General features: G+C 37.4%; 1 protein-coding gene across 1 annotated transcript in view; it reads left to right on the top strand.

Annotated features, from left to right (window-relative positions):
* Nucleotides 1-16,909, top strand: part of LOC140147171 (uncharacterized) — a 151,126-nt gene that overhangs the window by 113,457 nt on the left and 20,760 nt on the right. Inside the window, exon 8 of the mRNA XM_072168951.1 lies at nt 6,941-7,097. Within this exon, the coding sequence (XP_072025052.1) occupies nt 6,941-7,097 (157 nt within the window). The remainder of the gene's footprint in view (nt 1-6,940; nt 7,098-16,909) is intronic.

Here is a 16,909-nt window from a genome sequence, read left to right as displayed (position 1 = left end):
GCTTACCCACTTCTGGCACTGAGCAGTTGAGGTTATGTTGTGTGTAAAACCCATTGCTGTTGACCAAGTTAAGGTTGGACTTGCAGAACATGGTTCCTGTTAATCGAGTGGGCGTTGGACTTTGTTGCCCATATGTGTTGAATACAGAAAACAACCTCTGCGTATGATGATGACCACCCCCCCCTCTCCCGTCATCTCTTGGTTAAATCTTGTCAATGATGTCTGATCAGGTATGAAGAATAATTTGACTGCTCAGTGCCAGAAGTGGATAAGTGCAATAGCTGCCATGTGTAGCTGCCATGTATATATGAGCACAATATATTGTGTGTAAATTGACAAATGTTCACAGGGCAGCTATTGTACTAACCCACTTCTGGTACTAAGCAGTCGAATTACAAAACAGTTGTTCCAAGAAAGCTAGAAATATCCTGTATTGTAGGACCAAGTTGGATGTGTCTGGTTCTGTTTAACATTTACAGAATTGACCTGCAGTGCAAAAATATAATTTTTTTTTATATAAAACAAGAAATTGTTTGGGCATGTGGAATCTTTCTGTGCAGCTTCTGCCCTATAAATGTGACAGTGACACAGGTTAAATTTATCCCACTCCACCAGTTGTAGTTCACCAAAACAAAACCCAGAAATCAACCTGATTATAAATAGCATAATTCTCCTGCACGGACTCATAATTTGTAATAAGTGATTGACAGGGGACCTGTAACTGCGGCTCAAGCAGGATCACACAGTGCAGATTTACTATTGTTAACTATGTGGGTTTCCTTAGAATATTTTATTTCTGAAATAGCTTTGTGTCCCCCAGAGATTTTTACAAATATAGCAGAATTGAAACTGACACGCACTCTATATGTACATACATTTTGTTCAGGGCACAGAGCTGATTTTGTACAAATATGTGTCCCAAACAGTTTTAATACCAGTTTTTAGAAAACTGTTGAGCATCGAAAATTGCAAGTTCTAGCTGGCGGTGTGTATGCATTCATCTTACACGACCAGATTCCTATTATTTCTGCCACCAGAAGTACACTGCTGCTCAGCTACTTCTTTGGTACTCTAGAGTACATATATGTGTTTACTGCCAGTACTCTAGAGTACACACATCAGAATCACCTGTACAATACACACACTAGTACTGGGTTGGTACTGCACTATTATAGAGTAGCCACAAAGTAGCTACAGTTTGTCCACTGAAGTACAAAGTGACAACGCTCGCGTATACAGCGCGTAAACAGTGCGCAGTGCTGCGTCTCTGCTGAGTATGCGTGCCTTCAAAGTTGGCACAATGTGTGCGTCCGCGTTGGTACTTTGTACTTCAGAGTAGACTGACTGTAGGCAGCAGCATACCTCTGGGGTTCAGCAGCAATAGGAATCTGCTAGTATATGTCGGTATTCCTGGGCAAGACTCAAGTTTGAGGGATATTGATATCACTCCACAGTCACCATGTAAGACTGATCATTGTAGGCGAACAATTTATAGGATGAATGGAAAGACCAAATTTTATCATCTGGAGAGACCCAGTCTAGTCCTTATATGTTAACCCGTTTATTTTTTCTATTTAAAATATATCTGAGGCAGTTATAATACTAAGAATTAATATTAAATGTATACCCTAGGCATACAGACTTGCTGAATGCCAAATGTCTACTTTGAAAAAACCCTTTAAATTGCTATTTAAATTGCTAATAAGTACTTTGACGATAATTTCAATTCACCAACAGGAAGATTAGGGGAGACAACAATTAAATTTATGAAGCATCCAGACTTTGAAGCATCCAAGTCTGGAAAAATGTGAACTTTTTTTCTCGGTTTTTGAACTTGATATCAACAGAATATCTTGGTAATTCTAGAGATCTATAAAAGCTAATAATTTGTTGAGGCCTAGGGTATGACTCAGGTATTTAAATGATAGAATTAACTCTCTGTGTCGTCCCCAGGGTTTGCTCAGGAAAAAGATCAATTTACTAACAGTTTTTCCTTTTTGCTGATTTATACATAGGTTATTAATACCTCAAATTTGGGTTAAAATTTAACTATTTTGGTTATTCATCAGCATTGCTATAAACACTTTTTGGAAAAGGTGAACAAGATTAAAATCTTTGAAAGGTTTTACAGGTTTACCTGAAATTGAATGATTCATTCAAGTAATTATTATTGTATTTCAATAATGAGGTAGAATTGTTGTGCATTATAAAAGGTTGGTGACCCGATTGACAGGCTCACTACCGCCCAACTTTACCACCCATAAAAATGCAGATTTTGGAGTCAGGTGAAAACTCATATTTTTTTCATAACCCTGGTGAAATTTTATGCTGGAATATGTTTTGTTGAGGCTGTAGTTTGGTGGTATCACCCTGGAAGCTGTGTACTGTTCTATTCTATGAACCACTGTGATAAACATTTTTATGCCTCCAACAGAGGTATACGATGGGGAATTGACATAGTTAATCGGATTGACTATCACAGCAATAAATTAATATAATTTTGCCTGTATCGCCCAGTGCAAATTAAATACTCCCTATTTTGACAATTTCGCGGTCCTCGCTACTGGTAAAAAAATTAACCCTTTTCTGCGCAATTTGGTAACTCTCATGTGTTGAGTTGGGGGGGGTTAACACTTTGTGTGCGTACTTTTCAGACTTCTAACATTTATGACAGTGGGGTTGTCTAAACAAATTTTCTCTTGTATTGTTGATTTTTGGCCCCCACACATATGTGGGGCTTATGTTATCGCCCAGATTGTTCTTCGTTTGTTTGGTTGGTTGATTGCAATTGTTTGTCTGTCCGGTTGTGTGTCCATCCGGAAGCAAAACCATTAATCCACTGTGCAGCTCCAATGCAATAAACGATCAACTTCAAATTTGGTTTGGTGATAGGATATGGAGGCTTGATTTTTGTGTCATGTTATTTGCATATTTAGGAATATTAATGAGCTTATTTGCATATGTTGCCAACATTTTCATTCATTTACTCTGCAGCTTAAATGCAATAACTGATCAACTTCACACTTGGTATTGTGCATCTTATTTGTATTTACAAACCTTCGCTATTTACACACTTTTGTGTGGGGGCCACCTTAATTTAATGAACTGCATAATTCTAACTACATAATTCTTAGTTTTTAAACAAATTTTATTTAAATAATCAGCTTGAATTGGGCATTCAGTTGAAATATTCAATATTAATGGGAAAAGTGTACATGGGAGAGATTTAGGAAGGATGAAGACTACATCCCACACCTGGTGAAGGGGAAATTGGGATGTCTGGGATTTCCACCTGCTCAGTTGAAAATATGATGATAAGAAACACACAATACCTTTTTTAAGATAAGATATGTGTGGCAATACAGCAATGTGTGTTGTCCATCAGTGACGAGTCTATGCTGTTAACTGCTCAACTGGGAGTCAAACATTAACAACCACCTTTCTGTTTGATGAGCTAAGCTTCTTAGATTAGGAATACCTGTGTAGGAAATGGGGATTAGTGATTGAGAATTTTAGCAGCAAAATTTCTGTTGACCAGTAGACGCCTTTCCGCATAGTGCATTTTTTCAGACATTTAAACACAGGAAGTAGGGGTTTCTTTAAAAAAAATTACCTGTGTCTGCAAGTAATGTCAGTATAAAAATGCAACCAAGTGTTCGAAATATGCCTCAAAAAGTTACAGGCCAGCCGGGCTTGACCTTAAAAGTTACAGGCCAATGGCCGGCTGACCGGCTCTATTTCGAACGCTGATGCCACCCACAAAATATTGTGAAATGAAGCCCCCCCCTCTATAGAGGTACGACACAGACATCTCACAGAGGGTCCTTTAAACCATTAAAATAAATGATTACAAATGAGTGTGCCTGTTATGTTTCACCCTGACATCTCGCATCTTGGGTTTTAGTACACCTACAGGAAATAAATATGTGACATGTCATGTCAAAAGGAAACACTTTTGGTCAGGTTCAATTTTTAGGTTTTTACAAATCTTAAATAAAGAGATATTTTGCTCCACAACGCCGTTTTCCCCAATGAAATTGGACATTCCCACACAAAAATACTTAGTTCATAAGTTATGGTATTATGAAATTGGAAATTGAGATATCGGCCTTTAAAAATATTATTGACATTGATGAGAGTAGGAATTGCCTTAAAAATATCTCAAAAAAATACAAGATGCCAATTATATTCCGGTTTGAAACTATCAGACAATATTTTTAACATTAATAACATCACAAATTCGCAACAACAAAAAATCACACCCGGGCATATTTTGGCTAATTCTCTATTTACGATCCTGCCCAAAAGTGTCTCCTTTTGACATGACACGTCACATATGTTTTTGTATATTTCCCATTATTTAGGCCTAGATCCTTTATTTCAGCGATGCAATGAATATTGAAACCGTAATATCTGCAATACAATGCATTTACCAAATATACGTAGGTGGAGCCTGACTCAATAAACACATAGGTTGTGGTTATCGACATCGGGAAAACAATTCATACCTGATTAAGACCACACCTCTAATGGTGATGCTTATCGCCAGGTGTTGAGACATAAATAAGAAGAGAATAAATTATGACAAATAATTACTAAAATGTTAATGATTTATACTGATATAGATCTGCTTATCTTGGTACGAGCAACAATATTTTCTGGATCACAATCATTTCATTATCAATAACAATTGTAATTTTTACTCCTCCCCCAATGCTGGGGCTTCCCACCCCATCCTCGCCCTCAAAAGTTTCATGGTTGGCCTTATCTATCTAGGGGAAGGTAGCAGATTTCAAAAATACACTAAAATGAGTGCAAAGGATGGTCCTACGAAAATGAAAATGCATTTGTTGGTTTATACATGTACAATGTATGTGTAATTTAATGCTTGTGATCAAAAACTTGAAGGGGGTTTGCACCAATCACCGCCCCTCTCCCCATAGGATGAGGGTTAACTTGCATTAGTCAAGACCAATTTGTGCTATTGATCTTGGATTGGAAATATATGGAATGTTGTACTATTAATGCTGGCATTTCTTTGAAAATGTTGTGGCATGCGCAGGTTTACATAAAAAAAATTGATACACCCTGTATTTTCTAGCAGCTCCTTGTACTGTATCTTCTATCTGGGGACAGACAAGTCAATCAATTTGTTAGAGGCAATAAAATATTTAAAATGCACCACTTTTTTTGTGACAAATGTGGATTAAAATCTACAACTATAAACTGTATTGTGGTTGTTAAAAAAAACAGCGTTCCAAACGGAAAGTGTAACTGTATCGGTTAGGTTTCAAAAGGGGTGTAATTTTAAATATTTACAATGTTTTCATTCAATTTACTTGGGTTTGGTACCATCTTGCATTTTCTTTAAAAATTTAGACCTAATTAGGGACCGTTCACAAACACTTGTTGGGGGGGCCTGATGCAAAAAAATTTACAGGCCTCAAAAATATCAAGGCCCCCTTTTTGACATGAAAATTATGGGTCAACCCCATAGAAAAGCATATAAACTCAATTTTCCCAGGAAAATGTGTGGTAATTTTTTTCAGGGCCTCCCCCCCTTAGGAGGGTCAAAAATTTCAGGGCCCCCCTTTTTTGCATCAGGCCCCCCTAACAAGTGTTTGTAAACTGTCCCTTAGGAATGTATAAAACCAGCATCCTACTTTTAATAATCTGTTAGAAGATTTTCCCCTTATCCCAGGATGAAAACATTTGTTTATACTTGAAAACCTGTCTGCCTGATACACAACACAATAGTCTTGGTTGTAGTTCAGCGTTTCAATACAGAGCTCAAGCCTATGCTTGAGCACCTGCCTCAAAAGCAGGCAGGATGGCAGGCTGTCTTAAATCACTGTCATTTGCACAGAAAAATAGTCAACCTCGTAAATAAATAAAGGGGGAACTGGCAAAAGATCTACATATTATACTCACCGTAAGTTTAAACTTCACCTTGTTCAAATAAAAACCGGCACTTGAACTGGATGTCTAATTTACATCCCAGGAGGATAAGGTCCTGGAAAAGTGGAAATTTTTTTACTTTATTTATTTTTGTGCTTTTTGTGTTCCAGCAACAACCGTAAAAATCACATAGTGCAAATATATTTATTTTGTGTAATATATGCTAATGTAAGGAAGCTTAGATTTTTAGAATTTTTAATTTAAAAAGGAGTTAAACAGTTCAAAATTAGCAACAAATGGAAAATTAATTGCACAAATTGTCATTTGTTCACTTAAATCTCATCTTTTCAACATTTAACTGTGTATATTTTATTTCTTTGCATATATTATGTGTAGTTTTAAGTTGTAGTGTAAGATGTTCAGTGCATTGGGGTCATTTGACGGAATGCGCTTTATAAGCATGCCATTCATTTATTCATACGACTCTCACCTAACGGGTAATTATGTACTCGGGTACCCGGGTATCCGAAAAAGCTAAATTTTACTTAACAATGATTTCTAAGTCTTGTTAATAATAAATAAATTTTGGATTTATAAAGCGTCTTTCTCCAGATCTTAGAGGACTCAAAGCGCTGTAAATTCGCTGCAATTGTGAATCATCACAATCAGATCGCATCAACTAGGTTGCTGCCGAACGGCGCACACCTATCCGCATTTAGATTGTAACATCCACCAATTATCTGTGCAGCTCCCCAAATTCCATTGGGTGAAGGAAGTTTTTGATAACCAAACAACTAATCACCGATTTTTTGCGATACAGGAGGAAACCGGAGATCCTGGAGAAAACCTGCGAGAGCGAGCATGGAATCGGGATAAACCAAGTGCACATGAGTCCTGGGGCCGCGCCGGGGCTTGAACCCGGGACCTCAGTGGTGCAAAGCGAGGGAACTACCGCTGCGCTAACTCGCCCTCCCTTGTTGAAGTTCCATCGTGATTATAACAAAATGACTACTAAACTTTTTTTCTGCATCCTCCATTTTAGATAGTCTAGCTGCCAAAGTGAAACGTAACGACAGTTTAGCTTTCCATCTACGTAACAGACCCGATAGGAAGGTGTTAGAAGAGAGGAATATCTTGCCACAGAAGTCAGAGACAGAGAGAAAGGTTCAAATAAGTGCAGTAGGAGCAAAACTTGTCAGGTACGTTGATGTGGAGAGAATTAATGGATCATCCAGAGGATGATTTGCAAGTGACATGATTAAGGGGAATGAGTCACATGTCGGTAATTTCAATTAGAAATTTATTACATAATTTTCTGGAAGTTTACGAATGCTACATTTTGATGCAAACCCCATGAAAATTGGACATCTGGTTACCGAGTTATGAGCAATTTATCAATAGCTGAAAACAATATAAAACAAAAGAATTTGAACACTGTTTTTGCCAATATCTCAAAAACAGTATAACGACATTCATTATCCTTCTTTGAACAAGTTCATCTGGATTGTTGTTAAAATGGTTTTGAAGGTTCATTATATCAAATCCAGTAGTAAAAGATGGTATATTTACTCACATATTCAATGACGTTTCTATGATAATCTATCATCTTCCTCAGACTGGCAACCCATACCACTGCTCACTGACCAACTCATCACCACGCCCCCCCTATGGCGTTCGCCAAAAGGACAGTGAGCAGTGGTATGGGTTGCCAGTCTGAGGAAGATGATAGATTATCATAGAAACGTCACTGAATACGTGAGTAAATATACCATCTTTTACTACTGGATTTGATATAATGAACCTTCAAAACCATTCATTATCCTTGATTATCCTTGATCATGTCACATATGTTCAAAAAACAGAAGATCTGTGGATTCTGCACCATGTATCTTGGCATTGAGCAAAGGTCAGTTGCATCTTTCATCAGTTCCCATGGAAGAAATTTGGTTTCTTTTCAAAATCATGCAATGACTGTACTGATAATATTAATTGTGGATTCTTATGCATAAAAGAGTATGTACAATATATGCAGAATGCGTTTGCATTATATATCATCACACTTGTTGGCAGGTTACAAAAGTCTCTTTGTATGTATAACTGTATGTATGTAATGCGACTTCAAGTGCCCAAAATTGTCCTTTGTGTGAATATACCAATATTGCTTATGTGACCTGCTATTAATGCTCGACCTACTTCACCAGTAAAAGGTTAACTAACTCCCTAGCGACCCTGCCCCCCTTTTTCACCTAAGTAAGGCACAGTCAAGTCCATAAATTATTACACACTGACTATAAACTATTACATCACCACCTAACCGTCTCTTTATGGCAGGCAGTCGATTTTCCCCCCTTATGTTCTTTATCACATTCATAAATCAAAGCGTTCTGTATGAAAGGCAGGCAGGCAGGCCTATGCCCTTACGCGACTTATTTCACCACTTGTATGAAGTTCAAAACACAACAGTAAAGCAGAGACAGCTAATAATCCACATAAAGCACCGGCAGGCAAGTCGGATTCCTGTGTGTTGATAGACATGATTTAGGCAGGCGTGACTGTAGATGTCTCCCTTTGCTACCTTGGGGCAGTACGATATCAACAGTTCATTCAGGTACCTTGATCAGATTTAGATAGGTAGATAGATAGATAGATTGCTACAAAGGGTTTTTTTATTCTTCATGATAATAGAGTAGGGTTGGCTGGCTGGTGGTTTTTGTGTTGACATACATGGAATAAGTAGGCCTCCTTGCTGTATTGGCTTACTTTTTTAATGAAACCCAATTTCAGTCCGGATACAGTAAGGATAAGGTAGATATGTGGGGAAGAACCTTGTAAAGATAAAGTTTAAGGTAGGAGCATCGGATAATAGACCCATGCAGGAAAATAGCCACTATTTCAAATCAGAATTATGTATCCATTTCAAATATATAACCAATTGAAGATAAGTCTTTACTCCACTGATTTGTAATGTTTCATGAAAATTTAAACAATGCTTATGTTTTTCTTTATTTTTTGAAAATTCCCTAATTTTTTCTACTAATAATTATTGCTAGCCTAGAGGGAATGTGATATGGTCTCCATAGTTTGTGGGGTGGTTAATAAATTCTCTCGCCAGATTTTTTGGATAAAGTGTTTAATTTTTGAGAAAAATCATTTTTTCTATTTTTAAATTAGGGAAATCTAGAAACACCCATAACTTAAAATAGAAACACTTTATTAAAAAAAGCTGGCGAGAAAAGTTTCTAAATTTAATAACCTTTCATATGACCCCTTGTTTGTTATAATTGGCCCTATGGTTAGCTCAGACAATAATTATGAAATTGGGTCATTCAGTGTTTCTAGATCAAATCAAGAAAATTTGAGCAAGTACTAACATTACCTTCAAATATCCCTATATTACTGACCAATATATTGGAAAAAAAGTCACTAATATTATTTGGTAACATTTTTGTAATAAAAAGATCCAAAAAGCAGTTCTATAAATGTGATAGAAAGGAGAAAAAATAATATTTAAACATAGTATCCATTTTCAAACTTTTACCAATTTTAGTAAACTAGGCTTAGTGTCAAAACCACTTTATGTGCAAAGTCAATGGGGCTTTCTAATGATAAAAAATGGCATAACTCAAAAACGCTTTGTTGGCAAAAATTAAAACTTGGCAGGCAAGTTTTTCTCACCCAACTACACATCCTGTATCATTTTAAACCAAATCTGTGCATGACACCGTAGCCGATGTTTCTACCTTAAGGTAAGATGCAATTCAAAATGGGGTTAAGTTTCCAGAGAAGCTTGGGATGCATTAATATGGAGTAATGATATGACTCCTGAATATCTTGTGGGGTTGGGTTAGGATTAGGGGATAGGATTTGGGATTCGGATTAGGGGATAGGATTCGGGATTAGGATAAGGATTAAGGGTTAGGGTAAGTTTGTACTTTAAAAAAAAAGATATTCCAGCAAAAATGCATGTGAGTTGGGGTTCGGATTTATGATTAAGTGTTCAATGTGGGTGAAAAGTTATGGGAGTTGGGATTAGGATTTAGGGGTAGGATAAGTTTGTACTTCCGGAGTATTCAAGTAGGCAAAAAGGTAAGGGGGATAGGATATAAAGTTAGGGTTATGGTTAGGGTAATTTTAATTCTCAAAGTCAATCTATTATGTATTCAATATGAGTGGAAAATTATGTGAGTTACGGTTAGAATTCAATGTGGATGAAAAAGTATGCGAGTCAGGGTTAGGATTTAGGATTAGGTAAGTTTGTGCATCTTACCAATTGTCACAAAAACCTCATTTTGGCTGTTTTTCCTAATTCTTGATGGCCGCCCAAATATTTTTTAACTGTACAACGCCCTGTGTTGGCCATTTCCTTGATCATAACAAACACTCAACAGCAAGATTCAAACTTGTTGCTTGGCAATTTAATGCTAAGATCAGCATTAGAATAACATACATTGTAATACTTGTATCAATGCCAGCTGCACCCGGACCCAGCTGGATTCAGTTCAGACAGTTGTGTAATAGAGGATTTATGCAGTGATTGACATAATGTATAATGTGCAAACAAAGAAAACCTGAGCTAAAATGGTGCACGGTGGCTCAGTGGTTAAGGCCTTGAACTCATAATCTGAGAGCTCGCTTGATGTGCATGGGTTTGAGTCCCCGTCCCACCACCGTGTTACGCCCTTGGACAAGGCGCTTTGCCTCGCTTGCCTCACCCCACCAAGGTGCAATGGGAAACTGTTAGGGGTTGTCACAGTCGTTGTACTGATGAACCATGCGCCAATTGTAGGCTGCAAGTGGTTCCGACATATTCTAATGACGGCGGAATAAATGTAAAGCGCTTTGAGGCTGTTTACGGCATAAAGCGCTATATAAATATCTACATTTATTTAATTTGTGAGAATTTGGTAACAGTTCTCTTTCATTCAAAGACCTGGGTGAATTTTATGGCGATTGTATTTCTTTATTGCTAGGATACTAGTCTAGTCACACATTTTCCCTAGGTAATGGGTCAGGATTTGTTTTAGGTTGGGAGCAGGTTTGGGGTTAGGATTAGGGAAGGGGTTTAATGTGATAGAAAAGAATGTATTGGAATAGAGGCCGTCAGCCTTTGCCATCTTGTGGGTATAAATGATATGTGTGTTCATGCATCGGACACTACGCGCAGGGAGCAGCTTGCCACACAGCTGTTATCACGCGTCGATGCGGTGATTTTGCTGTTCACGCATGGGGATCGAACGACCATCGCAGCGTGTACCCACAAGATGGCGGCATATGATGACGGCCTCTATTATGCCACTTCTTAATAGACTAGACTAAGAGAATGTATTGGAGAGTGAGGAATGGAAGTTTTGGACAGATTAATATCTACCCTGAGCACCTACTTGTGTTCCATTTATTTGAGAAAGTGATTTAAATCTTTTTAGGGTGCGGCAATCCGAGTCAGTGGCGTAACTAGGGTTGGTAGCGCCCGGGGCAAGAAACAAATTTGGCGCCCCCTCTGCTATTCTTGGAATAATTGCGCATTGTTTCAATTGATTATGTGCTGGAGGGGCGCAGAATCAATGCTGAATTGGTCAATTTGGTGGCGCCGGGGCACGTTGCCCCCCTCTGCCACTGATCCGGGTCCCAGAGGATTCATTCAGCTGCTTGTATTATCTATTCTGACAGGACAGAAGAAGTGTTTGTGTTGCACTTCTCCTAAAAGGAACGTTGGATCTGATTATGGCTGTGATGGTTTATATTGATGTTGGCTGCTGAGGATTCTGTCTATTTTGTTATAATATTCATGGACAATGAAATACATACAACCCCTATGAAATTTCAAATGATACCGTAAAATTCCGTCTACAAGCATATATATGCCTCTAAACGAGGTTTTTTTGACACAAGAGACAAGAGGCAGACACTCTCAACAAAAAACGTTATTTGGAGTTTGAACAACTATATTACTGATAAAGGCGGCTGTACAAACATGTATATTTGTAAGACCAATCTATTGCAATGTTTTTGAGAAGGGTATTGGCCTTTCACATCTTTCGTTAAAAAAAACCCTAGTTTATAGGCATATATGCTTCTAGACGGAATTCTATATCTACGGTATTACCTGAATGTGCGACTGAATTTGAAATCTATACCCCTGTTGTGGGAGATTAAAGTCATGTCTTCCATAGGGGGTGTATGGATATCAACTCGAATAGCCCAGTGTTGAATGGTAGACGACATACAGTTGCGACTGCTCAGTGCCAGAAGTGGGTAGGTGCAATAGCTGCCATGTGTAGCTGCCATGTGTAGATCAATACAATATACTGTGTGAAAATTGCCAGATGTTCACAGGGCAGCAATTGCACTTACCCACTTCTGGCACTGAGCAGGGGAGTTGCTGTCTGCAAAATTTCTGAACAATACTGCTTTTTCCACAGCTATTATTTGTAGAATTTGGAGTGATCTCAAATTTGTTGTAGCTTTAAGGCGACCTTGCTATGACTGTCTTCAACATACACGCATATTGCAGATTGAAACTTTCTTGGCAACATAAATGTGTGAAGCTTAGCACTATGAATTTCTGGTATCATCACATAGCTATTTCCTCACATTACATACAGGATAAGAATCGGTGACACTGAGTGAAAAATATATTACCAATTCAGTGAACTAGTTTATATGTAATTAGAAGTAATGCAAAAGAGAACAAGTTCATGTTGAAGTCTTGTTGAAGTATAAGTGCAGCATTTGTGACTGCACCAGCCAGCAATTCACACTGTTTACCCATTTCTGTGAAGAATGATTCAAGCAAACATGTATTCTTTCATTTTCATTTTAGAATGTCTTTAGCCAGTTCTAAAGACAATTAGTGAATTACTACACCAGATACGAGCCTTAAATTCCTCCCCCGGTCAATTTTGTTTTATTTCGTGTTTAGAAAATATACATCATAAGCTTTAAAATGGTATATTATTTGACTTCAAACGATATCCAGAAGTGGGGTTATGGTTTGTTGAACTTTGCTCCTTCAACAAAATGGTAGCTTTTTTCGTTCCTACATGTGCCTCTTTTTCCACATTGCTGGCAATAAATATCAAACAGTCATAATTGGCAGTCATTTCAAATCATCCCCAAGTCAACAAGGTTCAAGAAAGTTCTCTCATTGTTAATTGTTGGCTATACATACCTATACAAAATACAATGCTTGGTAACCCACCACTTGATGAACAGGATTTAGCCAAAGCAAACAAAGACCAGAGACATCTAAGGTAGAAGCTTATTATCCTCATCAACAACAGGATTATTGATTGGTGTTTGACTATTAAAATGAGATAGATGTCGCGCCAGCTAGAGGGACCGATGAATACGACCTTCATACACATTTTACTCTGTAACTCAGAATACAATTTAGGGAATTTACGGCTCATTCGTGCTGTACGGTTACATTTGTTCAATATGGTCAAACACAAGCCAGTCACGAGCACAAGTAGCACTTAAGTTATAAACAAATTATTTGTAATGTTTTATGACACTGGCCTTCATTAAACATCATGACCCTAATCTTAACCCCTAACTGTTATCCTAACCCTAAAACCTAACCCTAATTCTACTGTTATTCTAAAGTTTTGCCGCATATTTTGTATAGAAATGTCTCATTGTCCTTTCACCCCATGGGCACTACTGTACTGCATTTCTAACAGTGTCACTGATTGGTTAATCACTTGATATAATCATCTTAGTAACCAATCAAAATTAAGCTTTATGATCTCTGGCCAGTTTTAAATTTCTTTTAGCCCTACCGACTATTCTTACCATATCTCTGATTGGCTCAATACACGATATAGCCATCTTTGTACCCAATCAAAATAATTAGTAGAGGCTGATAATTTGGCCGGTAGTGACTGACATGGGGTTAATTTACATTACATCGCATCCTTCACATTTCTGCATCTTAAATTAAAGAGAATTCATACACAAAGCTACCAAACTTGGAAATCAATGTTCGCTCAGTCAAGATGGAAACTATCCTTTAAAAAAATAATACATAACAAAGTCAAATGATTTTCAGATTTGTCACCATTTGAAATGATACAGATGGGCATATAGTCAGGTAGATAGCATCAATGATTTCAGCTCACATGATCAGCATAGGCGCATGGCCAATATCAGGCAAGATAATAGAGCCTTTGTGGTATACATAGTTACTGATTTCCTATCTGATATAATTGACATGCCACATACATGATGTCATTACATTTTTTTCTGCAAAGAGTACTCCAGGTTAACGATATAAGAGGACAGCATATGTTAGGAAGGTGTAACATTTACTAGATCGTTACTGAAAAGGTACTTTTACGACGTTGATGTAATTTACACTGTTAAAAAGCTCTTGCAGACATGAATGATGTTGCTTGCTACTATCTTCTGTATTGAAATAGCTTTATTAGGAAATATTTTTTACACAATTTTGTAAAACATTTTGTTCAACTGAAGACTATTTATATATTGATAATTAGGTGATCTTTCCCATTAAACTCATTAGCTCAATTGATAGTGTTCAACTTGTATACCAAAGGTCCCGGAATCAAAATAATTAGGTCATTTTCTTTGCCCTCTGTGTTTTGCTCATAATGCTGTGAAATAAGTTTTGACAAATTATAATTAAGTAATCTTTCCCATTAAGCTCAATTGATTGATAGAATGTTGAACTAGTATACCAGAGGTCCCAGAATCAAATCTGCCCTCTGTGTTTTACTTATAGAGTTGTGAAATAAGTCCAATAAATTATTTAAGCTATAGGCCTATATTTTAAAACGTCGGTAAGAAGCTTTTGCATCTTTGCTCACATCCCCTTATGGGATGAGTTGAAACCTTTAGAGAGCAGTTTTGCGTATATGCCTGCGTACCAATTCTGGATTTTGACCGATTACAATTTTTGCACAATCATTCCCTAGTATGTGTGAATAGGGGTTTTATCATCGTACGGTAGTTAATGTGCCAAGCGTGTCTCATCAGCACATGTTATACAGTCTGTAACAAGTAGTGACAGTATGTGACGTGTATGGGAAAATGTTAAATACACATCAGACATTACCATGTAGTCCCTTGGCCATATGATGTACCTAGCTGGCAGTGTATACTAGATCTGTACTCCCCAGGTAAAAATGCTATATGTACAAGTAAATAACATCGCAGATACTGTCCTTTTGCATGAGAAGCAGGTGTTTTTCATCAGATTGTATCAAAAGTAAAAATGTTGTATCTATGGGTAAATTACATGGCATATACTGTCTTTTTGCATGAGAGGCAGATGTTATTTATCAGATTGTTTCCAAAGTAAAAATGTTGTACATTGTATCCACAACTAAATTACTGCAGGGCCTCCTTGGAAATCAGTGCTTGACATTGAAGGAGCTACCCTGGGTAAAGAAAGTTTAAATAAATAAATAAATAGTGACGCATAGGCCTACATGTTAGAATCAGGCTTTTCCCTAAGTAATAACAGCAGATACTGGTCATCTTACAGCATTTCTGATTGGTTGATAACTAGAAATGCTCATTTCAATTGCCAATTATGACTATTTATGGTCAAACTTGCTTTTGCAAATGATCTTGATTGGTTCAAAATTGGACACAATATTCGTTTTGGCCAATCGGCAGGTAGTTCTCATGGGGTTATCTTGGGAGGCAGGTGGGGGTGCATAGGTGTTTGCCAACAAACAAGGATACACACTCGCACTTCACATTTAAACCATGGACCACTCTGAATGGGGGACCATCCTTGGTTCAAGTAGACCTGCAAACGATCACACACACAAAACTACACAAACAAAATGGTGGAAAACGTGCTCAGTATGTCGATTGAGTACGGATTCAGACGACCACGTTTGCATAGTCCTAAACGGCGTCCACTTTTGTAGGCAATTACACGAACGTGGTTGCTCTCTTCTCCCAAAGCCGAAATGTTGTATATACAAGGAAATTGCATAGCAGATACTGTTGTTTTTATTTGGGAAGCAATTAGATTAAATCAGAGTATTCTCAAGGTATAAAGCAGTATATATGTGTAGCTAACAGATCAGGTACTGTCTATTGACTTGAAAAGACAGAGACCAAGACTCTCATGGTTGTTGCCTTGCCTAGCTGCACTTTTTCTCATCATACACATGGAATATGTATAATGCCAGGTCTTAGTAAGATATGTCTGCGATGCGTCCCAAGAGATTTAGCTCTATCAGTAATCTTTATCTATGACCAATGAACCACCAAGGTGTTGTCATGACAACTGTGCCAAAATATAACAATGTTAGAAGAAGAAAATGTTAAAAAGATAAGCGTTTTTTGATTTAGTGCATCTTGGTTTGAGACTGCTGTGCGAGTTGAGGCGAGAGTGTATGAATATAAATGGATGAATAACATTGGGTTTGTGAAAATGAAGTTAACTCTTTGAGAATTACAGAATTTGTTACAGCATTTTTAATTGGTTTAATTTGTGGCATAATCATCCAAGTGACCAATTAAAATACAGCTTCTAAATATTCAAGCTCAATTCTCTTCAGCTGTACAACTGATTCTTACCATTCTGCTGATTGGCTCAATAAATCATTATAACCTTATTATAGCCAATCAGAAGGTAGTATTCATGGGGTTAACATGGATGGATTGAATGCGATGAGAAGTGAACATGTCCTGAGGCAACCGTACAGGCTTAACAGTAATCTTTTTTTTTTTTTCAGCAGATTTATGTTATGTTGGAAGCAATTAACCTAACCATTCCTGTCCTGTATCCATCATTTTATCAAAATTTGATGGGGTTTCCTTGTAAAATGCAGGCCGTGGTTCAAGGCATCAGCAGATCATTTATTTTGTGATTGCTTTGTGTGGGCTATTCCATTTGAAATCCACACTACCCCTGTGGAAGATTTTGGAAATATCTTCCACAGTGGGGGTATGTTTTTCCAATGTAATTGGTCACAGTTAACTATTTTGAAATCCATACTCCCCCTGTATTATGGCTTTACCAATATCT

This window comes from Amphiura filiformis, chromosome 3 (genome assembly GCF_039555335.1).
Source record: "Amphiura filiformis chromosome 3, Afil_fr2py, whole genome shotgun sequence".
In the NCBI taxonomy this organism is placed as follows: Eukaryota; Metazoa; Echinodermata; class Ophiuroidea; order Amphilepidida; family Amphiuridae; genus Amphiura; species Amphiura filiformis.
This window is presented reverse-complemented; position numbering and strand designations above follow the sequence as displayed.